The sequence below is a fragment of the Canis lupus genome, chromosome 15 (genome assembly GCF_048164855.1).
Source record: "Canis lupus baileyi chromosome 15, mCanLup2.hap1, whole genome shotgun sequence".
In the NCBI taxonomy this organism is placed as follows: Eukaryota; Metazoa; Chordata; class Mammalia; order Carnivora; family Canidae; genus Canis; species Canis lupus.
In genome coordinates this window covers 32,040,409-32,056,762 of record NC_132852.1, presented here as the reverse complement: position 1 = coordinate 32,056,762, position 16,354 = coordinate 32,040,409, and the positions used below count along the sequence as shown (strand labels likewise).

Genomic DNA, 16,354 nt, shown 5'->3' with positions numbered 1-16,354 from the left:
TGCTCTTAGATAGGTAAGAAACACTTGAAAATGAGTACCATTAGATATGCATAACAAAGTTCCTAGGAACACTTCTACAAAAGAAAAAAATCTGAACAGGCCTAAATTTCACTGACAGCAACATAAGTCAATTATGGTTGAGTCACACCATGGAATATTGTATCTGAGGGAAGTGAATCAACAACAGTACATGTAATAACAGAGATGAAACACAGTCTTGTCGTGACAACAACTGCTGAGAAATATGTAGACTCTAATTTAAATACATCTCAAGAAGAAGCAAAAGTAAACTGTGTTTGGGTAGAAGTACATACATATTTGTTTTAGCTATTTTTTCTTAAAAAAAAAAAAAAAACAAGGAAATGATGAGCACAGAATGCAAGAATGATTACTTCTAAAGGAGCATCCGAGTGGTGCATTACAGGAGAAACACACACAAGAGTCAAATGGTGACAGCACCCCATTTCTTACCTGCAGTGCTCAGCGCACAACTGCCCAGTTTAATTTTAGGTTTTAAAAAACTATCTATTCATACACAACAATAAGATTACAAAATGTCTTACAGTTTACATATTTGATTTCATAAATAAGGAACCACTGGTAGTTGTGAACAGGGCAGTACTATTAGAAATGCTTGGAGTGGAAAGATACCCTACACCAAGTTGCCCTGGAATGGCCATGGTGTCCCTGCCTGCCTCTCTGCATCAACAGCAGTGGTGCGGACTGTGACTCTGACCTACACTGTAGGAGGAGCTGCACTGCCTATATCCTTCAGACACCAAGGCTAGTACAAAGATATTAATCCAACTCATAAGTACGATGACTTATTGTTTGTCCTGGGCCAAGGTGATGTTCAATGATGCCTCAAGGGGCTAGGAATCCATGAGCCCTGGGCTTTTGTCCAGAGGGGAAACATGGTACAACCTCCAAACCTAGGTTCCTTTTTTTTAAATGTTTTTTTAAGTTTTGATATATTTATTCATAAGAGACACAGACAGAGAGACAGACACATAGGCAGAGGGAGAAGCAGGTTCCCTGCAGGGAGCCCCATGCAAGACTCAATCCCAGGATCCCAGGATTATGACCTGAACTGAAGGCAGACGCTCAACCACTGAGCCACCCAGGTGCCTGGATTTTTAATATATAATCCCTCTCATATAATCTCATCTCTTTTAGTAATACCCCAGTTGTTCCCTCCTAGCAGATGTCTAGCTCCCAAAGGCTGAAATGTGTTGTGCCGATATCCAGTCTCACTCATCTGGGACACAAAATGGAAAGATGAGGCCTAACACAGAAGGGGAGGCAAATGCTGAGCTGTCACCTTTAATCTCTTTGTGATTCTCAAATTACTTCTCTAAATTTCAAGACAAGATCAGAACCTACATTTATATACAATCAATGCAACCATTAAATCAATGGCTCTCAGTCTTGTATTCCCAAACTGAGATTCACCTGGGCAACTTAAAAAAAAATGCCAGTGGGTCATCCCCCCAGAGACTCTGACTTGATTACTCTGAGGTATATAGAGGCCCTTGCCACAGCTGATGGAGAACAACAGAATGACCCTGTCGTCATAATTTAAGTTATACACATATGGATTTCTGTAAACCAGGGTCACACGACACTTTGGGTGCTCATCTTTAATCTACTGTTTCGATAAAACTGTTTAAACATAAACTGTTAAACATCATTTTTAAGCTCAAAACAAAGTTGATGCCCACACACATTCAAAGGACCCGCATATGGTTTTCTCCCCCATCCTGGCTGACAACACTACAGACATCTGCCTTTCTGCTAAGTTTGAGAAAATAGCATTGCTGTGATGACCAGGGATTTGTAGATCTAAAACCTGACCACCAGTTCCAGCAGCAAGATCCTACACTGATAACTGCTAAAAATAACCAGACCCCAATTATTCTGACACCTCACTCCAAGAATCAGAAGTTTTTCCACGCCCTATGTGTTTAACACTTTCCCAGCAAGGTGGCTTGGATATGAATAATCATCATGATCCAGTCCCCAGAGTTTCCACACTCCAGCTCAACCACAGGGATTGCTTTTTGCAAGTTATCATGGCCTTCAGAGGTGCAGAATTCATTTTAAAATAAGGAACAATAGGGATCGCATGAGAAGCAGCAACTGAAGCTTTTAAAATTATATCCAGTCACTCTCTTTGAATGCAGATGTATAGCCTTTTGAGGGTATCACTAGCATACTGCTGCCAACATCAAAAGCTCTCTTAGAAGAAGCACAAGTCAAATGCTTATGCACATTTGAAGTCTGTTCCACCTACTGTCCTCAGAGTGTCCAAACATTACATCCACTTAAAAAAAAAAAAAAAAATTACATCCACTTGAATAACACCGCCTTATAACAGGCCCAGCTGACCATTCAAATTGCAAAGTGTTACCTTCTCACCACACCTGAAAATCCAGATTTACACAGGGAAAAAAACAGAAATTGGAAGGGATTTACTTACCCAGATACGAATTAGCAGCTGTGTGGCAATGCCATTCTGAAAGTATATCCGTTGCATAAAGCACAGTTCACAGCGCTAATATCACATTGTATTAGTGGAAATGCAGTTAATATAAGATTCTTCCCTATGTACAGATTTTTAAAATAATGACATTTAGAAAGGATTTCAGGCCTGCTAGTGATTATAGTAGGTCCAAAACACCAATTCAGTATTTGTTCATACTGAACACACTTACTACCAAGGATCAGAAGTAACTGAGACCAAAGCTCAATACTCACCCCAAATTTCATCCCAGCATAAAACAAATCTATAATGTAAACCCTTTCTATGACATTAATTAGCTCTGCTACACTGAACTAACTGGAGTCCCTCAAATCAAAACCTCAATGTTCTGGGACTAAGACCTGACCCAAGAAGGGAAAACTGTATTATTTCAAAGGTATTTAGAAAAATATAAACATTTTAAATGAAAGGAAGACATCCTTTAACAGAGAGGAAAAATGATCAATAGTCTTTAGTCTTCTGGTATCATTTCTTTTGAATTCCTTTGTGCCTCTATTGATTACTTTTGTTATTATAGGCCTGGAGAGGAAGAGAGGTAAGAATGACATTGAGAAAGGGAAGATGTGGATTCACAAGCGAACTCCACAAGAAATGACCTGTAAAAATCAAAAAAGCTACTTTGCTTCTCTAGACTTTGGTTGTTCAAGGAGAAAGTTGGTCTTTGGCCTAGTAATTTTAGGATTCTTTTCAGGGATATAATTTGATGATTTTCTTCTACAAGCAGAAAATAGAAGTACCTAGAAACTTGGTGATCAAATTAGTGTTTATCAAATGTTAGATGGATGGCCATGTAAATGCTTTCTATCTTCTGCTTTTAGACAGTGTGTGTCCACAAAGCTAAAGGAAGCTTTAGAAGTACAGCTCAAACAAAGAAAGACGAGTATTGCACACAAGAACTGACTGGCTCCCGATCCTTTAAATCTCTTCAAAAATGCACCAAGGTCATTGAGACAAATTGGGAGCCTGAGTGGTCTATAGAGTGAGTTTTGTTCATCAAAGGTGTTTTATTAAAACAATGTGAGAAGACTTTGAACCTGGAAACATAACATTTCATAAGTCTGGTTTCTCTTAGAAAAAAAGGCAATCAATAGTGCAACCATAGCCCCTTGCACCCAACTGAGCAAAAATGAGCTATAATGGGGGGTGGGAGTGTCCTCACTCCAGCTATTTTCCAAGCAACCCACTTCAGTTGCTAGAGTTGCTTGTATCTGCATTAGTTTACAACCACTGATGTAAGAGAAACTGATACCTAGAAATAAATGTTTTATTGTGTTGGTACCGTCCTCAAGATGCTTAAGCCAAGGCCTACCAACAACATTCCTGAAGTCCCACTACCTTGTCCTGGAAATTCTACCCCACGACATTTTTTTTTTGAAAGTTTTGATACATATCTAAAATGCCAAGAAATGCTTCCTGAAATGATTTTTTTTTTTAAAAGATTTTATTTACTCATGAGAGACAGAGAGAGAGAGAGACAGAGGCACAGACAGAAACAGGCTCCATGGCGGGAGGCCGACGTGGGACTCGATCCCTGGTCTCCAGGATCAGGCCCTGGGCTGGAGGCGGCGCTAAACCGCTGAGCCACCTGGGCTGCCCCTGAAATGATTTTAAAAATACTGTGAACAAAAGATACAGGAAAAAATGGAGGGCATCACAAAGTGTTAGTGCATGAAGGAGCTTTATAGGTAATTTATTAATTTCTTTCTTGCTTTAGAAACTAAAAGAACCAGAGAATGAAGGGACATGTGGAAGGATATGTGGCCTTGAACAACCCAGGCCCATGACATTGCTTAAAGGAGAAAGGAGTTTTGGAGAAGGGAGTGATGGCAGGAAGAAACAGGCAGGGGTGCCCGGTTGGTGGCGTAGTTGGTTTAGCATCTTGGTTTCAATTCAGGGTCCTGAGATTGAGCCCTGAATGAAGCTCCACATTCAGCGAGGGGTCTGCTTGAGATTGTCTCTCTGCCCCCCACTCCTGCGGTCGCACAAGCTCTCTAAAATAGATCTTAAAAAAAAAAAAAGAAAGAAACAAAGATTTGAGGGTTCCATGAGAGAACCTTGGAGAAAGACAGAAATGGAAGTACCTAAATTAAGAAGCTGACTTAGAAGTCAAAACTGTATCTACATCTCAAGTGTGTTATTAATGCCATTTAAATTAATAGCACAGGACTTTAATGATCTAAATTTGCTATAATGATGATATATGACATTCTGCTAATATATAATACATACACAGATATCCATGCATTAAAGCACTTATCACCTTGACAATTATTAATAATTGGCTGTACAAGTGATGGTCTTCTCTGCTGCAGGATATGATACAGTAGAGCTGTCTTTTCGCATCGCCATTCCAGAGGTTGACATGCATTTCAAGCTGTCTGCTAAAATGGAGAAAATATTAAATGGGTTGAGTGCAGGTTTTTTTGCTTTCTTTTTGCCTCAATGTGAAAAAGGAAATGAATGACAAATCCTTTATTCAGCTTTAATTCTTTAAAGCAAACCCCCAGATACTTACATCCCACCCAAATTTCACATTAACAAAACCTGTGAAATAAATAAATAAATAAATAGATAAATAAATAAATAAATAAATAAATAAATAAATAATAAACCTGTGAACCTTCTGACTGTTTTTGTTGTTTGTTTGTTTGTTTGTTTGTTTGTTTTTCTTAAGGGAAACAACTTTGGAAATCTGATGCAAGCTACACGCAATGAGGGTAGCTTCTGGTCCCAAGACTAAGGGAGATATAAGGGTTGACGATTTAGATCCAGGATGGTTAAACTTTTTCCAGCCTCTTTCAAACGGCTTATAACACACATTTGTCTGGTAAAGAATTTTATCTGGTGGTCTGTACTTTTTGGCCCTACCTCTTTTTAAAGATAGGTTGGAAAACTCTTAAAGACACACGGATGAAAATTTTTATTGGAAGTTCAATTGCATTGTGCCACGCCACTACTTTCAAGTACAAATTTAAAGACCTTAATCTTGTTTTACAAGTGTACACAGGAAGAAAAAAATAAAGCACAAACACTCAAAATTAATAATAAAGACAAAGTATTTAAAAGCTATGCAGGGGCACCTGGGTGGCTCAGCTGGATAGTGTCTGCCTTCAGCTCAGGTCATGATCCGGGGGTCCTGGGATTGAGCCCCACATCAGGCTCCCCCCACTCAGCAGAGAGTCTGCTTCTCCCTGTCCATCTGCCCCTCCCCACTGCACGCATATGCTCTCTCCCTCTCTGCTCTCTCTCATATAAATAAATAAAAACCTTTAAAAAAAGAAAGCCATGCAGATTGAGGAGCTAGTAGTCTATTTCTAAAGAGTCTGGTTTGTAATGGCATCTTTAAAAATAAAACCAGAAACTAATTAGTGATTTTACCTACTTTAATGAACACTTTAATTCCTTTGATGAGGAAAATATTATTGCCTAGTGAGTTCCTCAGAATATTTGACATACAACTTTTGCTATACTGCAGTATGTCATTAGTGATATATTCACAATTTACTTCTCTCCAATCACTTCTGACCCATTTCCCAGGCGGGGCCATCTCTGTTTATAACTATGAGAATCGTAATACCAACAGACCAAGAAGGCAACACAGCTCATCTAAATTTTTATTCACTTATTTCTCTGACATCATATATCATGCAACCACAGCCCTGTCTCAAACGTATTGTGAGCAAAATGTCGTATCATCCGGTTCGGGTCTAATCAACCTATCTGGTAATAAAACAGAATTCCATGTAAAGAAATCCAAAAGGCCCAGAAACCAGCTGGAGGCTCAGCTTCTAGTCCTGGTACTATTTACGGCTACCTACCTGGCCTTGGTTGAAAAACCTCTCAATCTAATTTTATCATCTGTTCAATATCAGGGTGGATGTGAAAATGCAAAGCAATTGGACTTGTGAGCCCACCTTAAAAAGGTCAGGTTCCATGCAAATGAATTATTGCTCAAAACAGGCATCCATGAGATTGTCACTCTTAGACTTAACCATCTTTCTAGAACAGTCTGTCTAGGAAGGTAGGCTTTACAATCTAGTTAAGGGAAAAAACAAATATAAAACCCTTTTATAGTTTTTAATTATTTCTCTGGCAATTAAATTTTCCTAAGTTATTTTATCAAGTATTAAATAAGTTTTTAGCAAGTTTAGCCTAAATAGTATTCATACCTTAACATAATAGGGTTGGAGTAAAAACTATTGGTTGGCATATGCCATTGGACAGGGACTGCCAGGTGCTGGGTAAGTACCAGTAGATCATAATGGGCCCTGTCAAATAGAGATAACTATCTCGCAGCAGAGAGACAGACCCCAAACAGCAGCTACACATGCTATTGTGACAGCCACAATCCAACTGGTGGGGGAGCCTCCGTTCGCTATATGAACAGTGCTTTGTTTTTTTGAACCAACTGGTTTTACTCTACCTCTTACTTAGCCATAGCCTCGTTCTCTCATCATCCTGAATTCCAGATCATTTTAAGTGCAGGTACAGCCAAGGGACAACAGAATGAAGGAGTGACCCAGAGGAGTAGAAAAGCTTCTTATTTAACAGACTTTGGGCAAACTGCTCAACTTCTGAGGGACTCACTTTCTCTTTATTACATGCAAACATCAGTCCTCAATTACTTCAAAAGAGAATTCGGGACTTTTCAAATATTGCATCTGTCCTTACAAACGCCGAAAGCAGGACAGGGTATCATCTCAGAACGGAGCTCCAGAATGTGTTAGTTTTATGAGTGGCTGCATGTCTGTCTGAGTAAAAACTGACATTTGTGTTTACCGATTCTTGTATTGGCATTTTAAAAACAGTCTTACACTGAATTCCACTTCTTACTGGCATGCACGTGAAAAGCAATACTGAAAATACAAACCCTGAATTATTATCACCTATAGCCCTGCTACTCAAAGTGTGGTCCATGGATGGGGTCGTCTAGAAGCCCTTGAGAAATGCAGAATGGGGGATCCCTGGGTGGCGCAGCGGTTTGGCGCCTGCCTTTGGCCCAGGGCGCGATCCTGGAGACCCGGGATCGAGTCCCACGTCAGGCTCCCGGTGCATGGAGCCTGCTTCTCCCTCTGCCTGTGTCTCTGCCCCTCTCTCTCTCTCTCTCTCTGTGACTATCATAAATAAATAAAATTAAAAAAAAAAAAAAAAAAAGAAATGCAGAATGTCTGGCCCCTCCCCAGATCCACTAACTCAGAAGGTGCATTTTAAGGAGCTCTGCAGTGATTCAAATGCACATTAACATTTGAAAAGCACTGATTTGTGAGTTTCAAAGATATTACCAGCTTAGCTTCCATAACCCATGATCATTTGGTTTCCCCTCCTCTCCGAGAGTTTATTAAATTAAATTCAAATAAAGACGGTAACTAAAAAAGCACTGTTGCTAGCAGAAGCCACCAATCACTTTCACACTGCTCCCAACAACACGCGTACAAATATATTCAGAGGCAAATTTCTCATCCAATATTTAGAAAATAAATTTGCTTTTATAGTAAGTTATCAAAATCTGTGAATGATATTACACAAAACATAGCTATGCCAGTGCTGGTTGAGCCTCTGAAGTATGCAGGGCGATTTCTTCCTGTGCCAGCCTGCCAATCACCTACCTTCTGGAACTTCTGCACTATCATTTTCCCTTGGACTTACCTGATCAAGAAATTACAACACCTGATTTTTTATAACAAGAAAGTGTCTGCGAAATTCATTCGTATTAAAGCTCCACAACGTTGCAGTGCCGTTTTCCCCACACGATTCCTCGGGGTCTTACAACGCCAGGTTGGGTTGGTGGGATACGAGCACAGAGGCCTCTCTTTCTGGGGAGGAAGGCTCTTTTGCACTTTATGAACCACAAACTTGGTGACAGAGAGTCAGTATCTGCATCAGGGTTAGGGAAGCTGTCATTGACCTCACTTGGAAGGCAGCTTTTGGCTTTCCAGTTTCCATGTTTATGAAACAAGGAACTGGCCACAGAGGAAGAGTTCAGGCCTCACCTTACTCTTGTCTTGTTAGAAACAATATTAGGAAATACTTTGAGTCCTGCACTGGTCTGATGTACCTGAGAAGCATAATACAGGTGTCCTGCTTCTACTCAAGCGCCAGACACACAACCCAGTATTTCTGCCCCTAATTTCTAGTTCAGTAAAGTCGGTGCAGTGGGGCAGGTGTAAGGCATAAAATACGTGGTACACCCCGTACTGCGCACACACACCCGCTTTCAGAAGAAATACTCCAAAAGCACAACAGAGTTCGCAGCGGCTTTCTCAGGCAGCCCAAAGTGAACACATTAACATCCACCTAATTCTGAAAATTATCTACACACAGCATGTGTATGCGCACAGTAAGGCCATACGATGCAATGTGGCACAAACAATTAAAAGTTCTTTTCAAAGTGGAAATGCAAAATAGAACGAATATCTATTTTCTATAAATGAATCTAGCCATCTGCCTCGAAAGAGCAGCAGCAGGAGTACCCAAAGCAGCAGAAACAGCAGCCTCTGGTGTTAACAATCTACTCTCAAATCTCATGCTCCACATTTCCCCGGCAAACAAGGCTAAAAATACAAGACATGCAACAAATAGTCTCTTGGGATCTGCCATTCCATGGATGGTGTATTCAATCAGAGTAATATTTTCTGTTGAAATTCAAAATTGAAAAAAAAAGCAAGCTATCATATTAGAAACTGGCGTTCAGAATTTTAAGTGTGAATCCAATCCCAAAGTATATTGAGCTGAATGGTGAGAGGGTGGTTGTTTTCATACAACATAAATCTCTGAGATTTATCTGAATATATTTATAGATTTATTTAAGCTACTCTGAATTCCTCTACAACTCTCACAGTTATAGAGAAATAATTTTAGTCCTTTTGTCACCAAAATATAAGGGTCATTTTATTTTTGGCATCGTTCAGAAAGCAATCCTATCGTTCAGAAAGCAGTCCTATCGGAGTATAGGTTCGAATCCAGGCTCTTCCATAAACTAACTCTGTGGCCTCACACAAGTTATTTAATCCCTCTTTGCCCTTTTTTCCCCATGTTAGAAATGAGAATATTACTTACCTCACAGTGTTAAGGACTAAATGAGTTAACATACAAAAACTATTTAGAATAATCAATGGCACACACTAAATACGATAATTGCTATTATTATGTCGCAATCAAAAAAGGCTACAAAAATGCCTTCTCCTAAGGAACAGGCATAATATAAAGAGTGGTTGCAACACAATGGTAACTTCTCACGCCAAAAGCAGCCATTTAGCAAATGAGGGGGAATGAGCTGGCCAGGATCTTCACCTGGAGTATGTGGCTCTCATTACAGGAATGTTCCAGTTGGTTATTTAGTCATGCCATTAGTTCACGAAGACATCAGAATGAAGAGGACAGAAGAGAAGATGATGGCACGGCTGGTCAACTGGCACTCTCCAGAGTATAGGACGACCAGGATTGATGGCAAAAGTGCAATCAAGAAGCATCCCCCTACTGGGACTTTCTATGAATGGGGGCACCTGTCCTTTCAGATACCTGTATCTTCACAACTACCTTCTTTAAGAGGATGTTATAGAATAAACCTTTCTCTGGACATGCATCTGTCTTTGAGATTAGATTTGAATGCATGTAGTCTGGGTCTCTATCCTTCATATTCAAAAAAGAAGAAAAGGCACAAAGGAGTGGTATCAAATATCCACTATCTCCTGTACAACTGATTCCTTGAGAACCCTTTAGAGTTGGCAATATTTTAAGCTGGGTACTATATATGGCAGAAGGAGGACAATAAAGTCATCGAGACCATAGACCCGAAGAGTGCTTCCTTCACTAGGAAGACTGACCCACCCAGTCATACAATTCGGAGAGCTCATGGAGGATTTCTGGCCCCATAGCCTTTCCCACCAAATGGGGTACCACTTACAGAACCACACACAGGTCACTCAGAGAGTGAGGAAGGATATTTATTTTTCAAAGTAAGACCCCCGAAAAAGGACAAGTGCTTGCCTTCTAAGGGCCAGATCAAAACAAGTAATGTCTTCTTAAGAACTAAGATACTTAGAGACATTTCTTGAGCAGAACACTTTGTTGGGTAGGAAAAGAAGGTGCCATGGGACTGTCTGAGCTGAGAGCAAACAACCCAAGAGTCAGAAAAAGACAAATCTGGAAGGAAATTGGGAGAAAAGACACTTTCCTCATAGCACTATGTAGGGATAGTTTTTTTGTGGAAAAGGAACAGAATTAGAAAGGCCAGGCGTAGGGGAGGTTGGGGAAGGAGGCAGGGGCATATAAAGTTCATTAAGAAGGAAATAACTATAGATTTTAAAATGTATGAATCAGACAGATAAAAGCATTTAAGTATGTGTAAACCATCTGACCCTATTATGCACAGAAAATAAATGTGTATCTCTCTTGCCCTTAATGCATTACTATGGCTATTATAAGGAAGATGTCATTGTCCGGGAAATTTTTTAAAACAAGGAACTGTGTGTAAGTTTAGCCTATCTAAGATTACTTCCCTCCCTGCCTTTAAATGAGGCTATCTTTATGTACAGTATCTAATATAAGAATCACAACCAGATCTACAGCACTATTCCTGTTTTTCAAAGAACAAAAACAAATCAACATGACAACACGATGTAGATTCAATTAGCACTTGGCAGGTCATGAATAACTTTTAAACAATCTTCTTTTAAGCTGGAAAGTGTTAAAATATACAGTAATCATGGCACCAAAGTGCCTTCCTTACAGTTTGCCAGCAGTCAGGAACGTAAATCTTAAGAGGTAAGTCATGTTTGCAAAGGAAGGAGCCAGAACATTGCTCCTTGGGCTGTAACAGTTTCTACGAGCAGTCTCTTGTCCCAAGTACCTTCCTCTTTGAGTATATTCATTTAAAGCCAATCACTCCAAACCTCCCTCTGATTTTTAGATGGTTACATTAAGTATGAAGGAGAAGAAAAGGAAAAAGAAAAAAAGTTGGTGCAATCATCTTGCACACAAAAGATAAGTAATTGTAGAGAAAATGTTACTGAATTGTTAATTATTCTTGGGTCTTCAAAACAAATGGCATAATTCTATATACCCTGTTGTTCCAGGCGACAAAATACCTTGGTTCAAATCAACATGAAAAGGCTTGCAGAAAAAAAAAAAAAAAAAAAATTCCTTGAATAAAGAAGAACAACGTAGGGCCAACTCCACAGTGTCTGGTGAGACTACTCAACAAACATGCCACAAGAGTGCACCTCACCTTGCTTCTAATGAATGGACACGGTCCCAAGCTGGGAGAACTTAAGTAACACTGAAACACCCCCATGGTTCTGAAAATTCCAATTGTGCCCACCTGTCCAAAGCCAGATGCATGGAGCTTCACAGGCTCCAGAGCCGGCTTACTGCTCATTTCATATAGAATCTCTGACAGGTGCTAAGGAATGGGCTTCATACCCCCAAACATAAAATACTACAAGGGAAATATTAGATATACTGCTCTACTCCATGTGTCTTGAACATTACTATGATCTGTGCAAGACATTTTGTTGTAAATAAGCCTGCAGAGTGTACAGTATGTTTTCTAGGAGACCTTTAAAGAACAGCTTGCAGACAAGAGGTGCTAGCCTTAGTTTCACAGCCAGCAAAACTCCATCCAAGAGGCTTCTGGCATGTCCCCACCTCTTGTTTGGAGCTGGCTTCAGGACAACTCCACCAACCAAATTCCAAGGGGTCAGTATATGGAGTCAGTCACTCTTAGGTATTCCACATCAAACAGCAAGTAGGAATTCAGACATTTAGATAATTTAGAAAAGGTCCATTTTCCCCCATAACAGTGTATTAAAAAACAACTCAAAGCTGACTTTGCAAGGAGGCATTCTCCCTAGTAAATTAAATGGCTGAAGCTTATGCTTCTAGCAAGGGAAAGAACTAGGCTTCACTATAACCCAGTGTGTGCAATCACCGAGGCTCATTTTTAAATCTTTGCTGCTTTTTAAAAAGCCAAGAAAGAAAGAAAGAAAGAAAGAAAGAAAGAAAGAAAGAAAGAAAGAAAGAAAGAAAGAAAGAAAGAAAAAGTTTTCAGGGAATGAAATGCAAATAGTCACTGAACAGGATCATAAAACAGAAAGCCTCTGCCCACCTCTTTTTCTTTCTTTCTTTCTTTCTTTTTTAATTCTTCATCCTAGGCACCCTGACTGCTTTTTAACACACCGTTAGCTTTCATAAAAATTAGATTAGACTGGTTCTTTTGTGATCCTCGTCAACCCCTTCCAGCCTGTTCTGCCTGCCGGCTGCTCGTCCTGTTGAGGCTGGCCGGAGAGCCGAGGGTGAGGTGGTCAGCTCGGTGCCCCCTCTCGCCAGACCAGCGTTAGGTAAATCATTCGGCGCAACTACATATTCCAAACCTAATGGATGGCACACAGGCAAGGAGAAAGGTAAAGATGGGCGGGAAGGAGAAGCTTCGGGATCATTTCAAAGGTAAAGCCACCGTATTCAAGCTACGTCTGAAACTGCCTCTGATCATCCTCAAAACAAGTCGGCGGGATCTATCTTTAACTTGATGCTCCCGGTTCTCGGTCACGGTGGAGGTGAAACCAGTTGCAAAATGTTACTCCACTGGAGTCCAGACGGGGGGGGGGGGCGGGGAGGGGGACCTGGGAAAATGGGGTTCACGTTCCGAAGTCAGCAAGCAGCGGTGGTTTCCCCGCGGCCCCGTGGAGCCCCGCGCTCCCGGGCTCGGGCTCCGGCTCCCCGCTCCCCGCTCCCCGCTCCCCGCTCCCCAGCCGGAGTGGGCGCCGGGCGGGCGGCCTCGGGCCAACGCTTACCCCGGCTGGGCTCGGCGGGCGCAGGGGCCGCGGGCGGGGCGCGCAGCTCTCCCGGCTCCCGCACACCGCGGCCTCCTCGAAAGCAAGCCCAGGGCTGTCTAGGACCTCGGGCCGGCGTCGCCCAAGGGGTGTCCAGCTCGGCGGACTTGAGCGTGGGTGGTGCTCCCCAAAGGGAAGAGGCGCCCCCTCCAAGGGAGCCCACCCCACGGGGACTGCCGCCACCCCGCCCCTCGGCCGGGAGCTCCCGGACACCACGAGGCGCCCACCCACGGTCTCTCGCCTCGGAGGCTCGTGGGCAGGGCAGGGGCGAGCGAGGCCGGGGTGAAGAGGGGCCGCTCCGGTCTGCAGCAACCGGGCAGGGCTCCGAAAACGCAGCAGCGGGGGCGCCAAGGGTGGGGGCCCGGGCACGGCAACCTGTAGGATTGCGGCTGGCGGCAAACTTGGGTGGGAGGCCGTGGGCCCCTCCGCGTCCTCCCCGCCCGGTGGGGGCCGCGCGCGCACAGGAGCGGGGCGCAACTTGGGCAGCCAGCGCGGCGGGCGCGGGTCCCGCTCAGGGTCGCCGTCGCCCCCTCGGCCCGGCCCGGCCCGGCCGCCGCTCCCCCCGGGCTTACCTCGGGCAGCCGCAGCCCCCGCCGCCCAGAAGCAGAGCCCCAGCCACGGGAGCCAGCGGCGCGCCCCTCCGGCGCCTCCTCCTGCGGCGGCCGCTCTCCCCATGCTCCTCGCCGCGCTCGCGGTCCGGCTCCTCTTCCACGCCCCGGGCGCCCGGGAGAGGCGCGGTCCCGGAGGGCTCCGGCGAGTGACCGCTCCGCCGCGGCCGCCTACAGCCCCGGGGCAGGGCGCCCCGAGCCGCCGCCGGCCGGGCCCCGGGAGCCCGCACGCGCCCCCATCGCCCCCCGCCGCGGGCCGCCCGCCGCCGCCGCCGCCGCCGTCCCCGTCCCCGCAGCAGCCTCGCCGCGCTCCCGCCGCCGCCGGGTCCCGGACTAGCGGGCGGAGGAGCGGGTCCGCAGCGCTAATGAGATCCCCGCGGCCGCCCCTTCTCCACCCCTCGGAGCGGCAGCCAATGAGCCGGGCCGGGGCGGGGCGGCGGCGGCAGCGCGGGAGCGCGGGGCGGGGGCCCGGAGGCGCAGGTGAGCCCCGCGGCGGCGGCCCGAGCCCCCCGCCCCCGAGCCCCGGCGCCCCGCGGACGCCCCCGCCCGCCCCGCCCCCGCCCCCGCCCGGGGCCGCCCACGGAGGGAGCCGCGCCGCAGCCACGCGGGGAGTGAGCGGCGCCCGCGGGCCTCCCGGAGCGGCCTCCCGGCTGGGGTCCGCCGCTTCCACCACACCGCCGCGGTGTTCAACTTTGAGCCCTTTCTCAGCCCTGCCTCTCCTGCTTCCATTCTTTATCATCCGCTCAGACAGCACTCCCAACATGTTCAAAGAAAAAGGAAAAAAAAAAAAAAGCCTTAAACGCCAAGTGGCGAAAAATAACACTAGAATAAATCCATTATTGGAACTATGGCAAATATGCATGCATGTAAATAAAGAGGGGGGGGAATTACAGTCAGGGGTGCATTAAGGGGTGTGGGACAGATCTTTATTTATACTTTTTTTTTTTTTTTTTTTGGACTGATCTGAAATCTTCCTCCTTTCTGATGCCTCCTGGTTTTTGTTTGTTTTAATCTGGGCCCTGGGAATTGCCTTTCTTCTAAGTATCAGGGAAAGTGAGTCGTGCTGGCCTTTGTAACAAGAAGGAAAGAAGACTTTTTCTTAAAGGTGTGGTTTATTTTGAATAAACTGTCAAGTCTTTCTTTCTTTAACTGCTTTTGAAAGTACTGGTGGTTGCCTCTTATTCTTCCCTCCGCACTAGTAACTTCGGAGAGATTGCCTTAGGCCACACAGTTTCAGATGGAAGAACAGACCGGGGGACTGAGTCAGAGCGGGTGTCACCTCTCGGTAGTGAGCCCCCAATGTGGTGCCAGAAACCCCACTGGTTAGAATACGTGTCCCCTTTTGCCTGGTTGACCCCAGCAGAAAATGAAGTCTTGGCTCCAAAGCAAACCTTCTTAACGGTTCCCCACTGCCCACCCTCAATATTGATACAAGTACTTCTAGAAAAATCTATCTCTCTCTGGCCAAAGTGCTCCCTGCTCCCAAGCAACTTTCTCAGGAGAATAAACAGTTTAGAGTGAGGTAATTGTTCTGAATGAGGTAATTGCGTTAACTCCTTTCTTCTGAAGAAAAAGAGGATAGTAGGCAGAAAGATTGATTCCCTGATAAGCACATAAACCATCCCTCTCCTGAATGCCACCAGACATGTGAAGGCCACTGAGAGGAGACACTTGTTTCTCCCAGTCTTCTGGCAGCTCAATAAAAGGTTTTGGTCCTGGTCAAGAAAACCAAGCTCTGGGGAATGAATGCTTCAAAGCAAAGACTAATGTGGGGCTGGCTGGGGACTTGCCTGGAAATCTCTTTAGAATCTTGGTAAATGAGTGCTTTGTCCTTTTCCTCTGAGAAGGTGAATTGAGAATTAATCTACCAAATATGCTTTACCTGTCTTCTGGAAAATAGTCATTCATCCTCTGACTTTCCTTATTCTTCAAGACTATGTGGCAGTTCTATCACAAATGAGTATTTTCTAAAAAAAAAAAAAGAAAAGAAGAAGAAAGAAAGAAAGAAAGAAAGAAAGAAAGAAAGAAAGAAAGAAAGAAAAGAAAAGAAAAAAGAATTACTATGTTTCCAAGATAGTATTTAAGTATTACTACTGTCCCCAGAGGGAGCAAAAGTAAAAACAATTTTATTTATTAAAAAATATCTAGGAGGGGCGCCTGGGTGGCTCAGTCAATCGAGCGTCTGCCTTTGGCTTGGGTGGTGATCCTGGGGTCCTGGGATCGAGCCCAGGGTTGGGCTCCCTGCTCAGTGGGGAAGTCTGCTTCTCCCTCTCCCTCTGCCCCTGGTCATGTGTGCTCTCTCTCCCGCTTACTCTGTCTTTCAAATAAATAAAATTAAAAAGAAAACATATCTAAGAAATAGATTAGCTAGTATT

At 44.1% G+C, this 16,354-nt stretch overlaps 1 protein-coding gene and 1 long non-coding RNA gene across 7 annotated transcripts in view; both read right to left on the bottom strand.

The window, feature by feature from the left end:
- LOC140604834 (uncharacterized) overlaps window positions 1–6,777 on the bottom strand; it is a 67,460-nt gene extending 60,683 nt beyond the window's left edge. Inside the window, exons 1-2 of the long non-coding RNA XR_012007663.1 lie at window positions 6,712–6,777; window positions 4,803–4,923 (exon numbers count right to left, since the gene is read on the bottom strand). This is a non-coding gene — a long non-coding RNA (uncharacterized lncRNA). The remainder of the gene's footprint in view (window positions 1–4,802; window positions 4,924–6,711) is intronic.
- The window catches only part of UNC5D (unc-5 netrin receptor D), a 531,156-nt gene extending 516,959 nt beyond the window's left edge, over window positions 1–14,197 (bottom strand). For 4 of the 6 annotated variants that reach the window (XM_072776397.1, XM_072776398.1, XM_072776400.1 and 1 more), the window contains exon 1: window positions 13,944–14,196. In XM_072776397.1, the coding sequence (XP_072632498.1) occupies window positions 13,944–14,046 (103 nt within the window). In that variant the 5' untranslated portion in view covers window positions 14,047–14,196. Of the gene's footprint in view, window positions 1–13,943 lie in introns of all 6 variants that reach the window. The other 2 variants (XM_072776399.1, XM_072776402.1) reach the window with 1 other exon arrangement.
- Window positions 14,198–16,354: the final 2,157 nt, after the last annotated feature.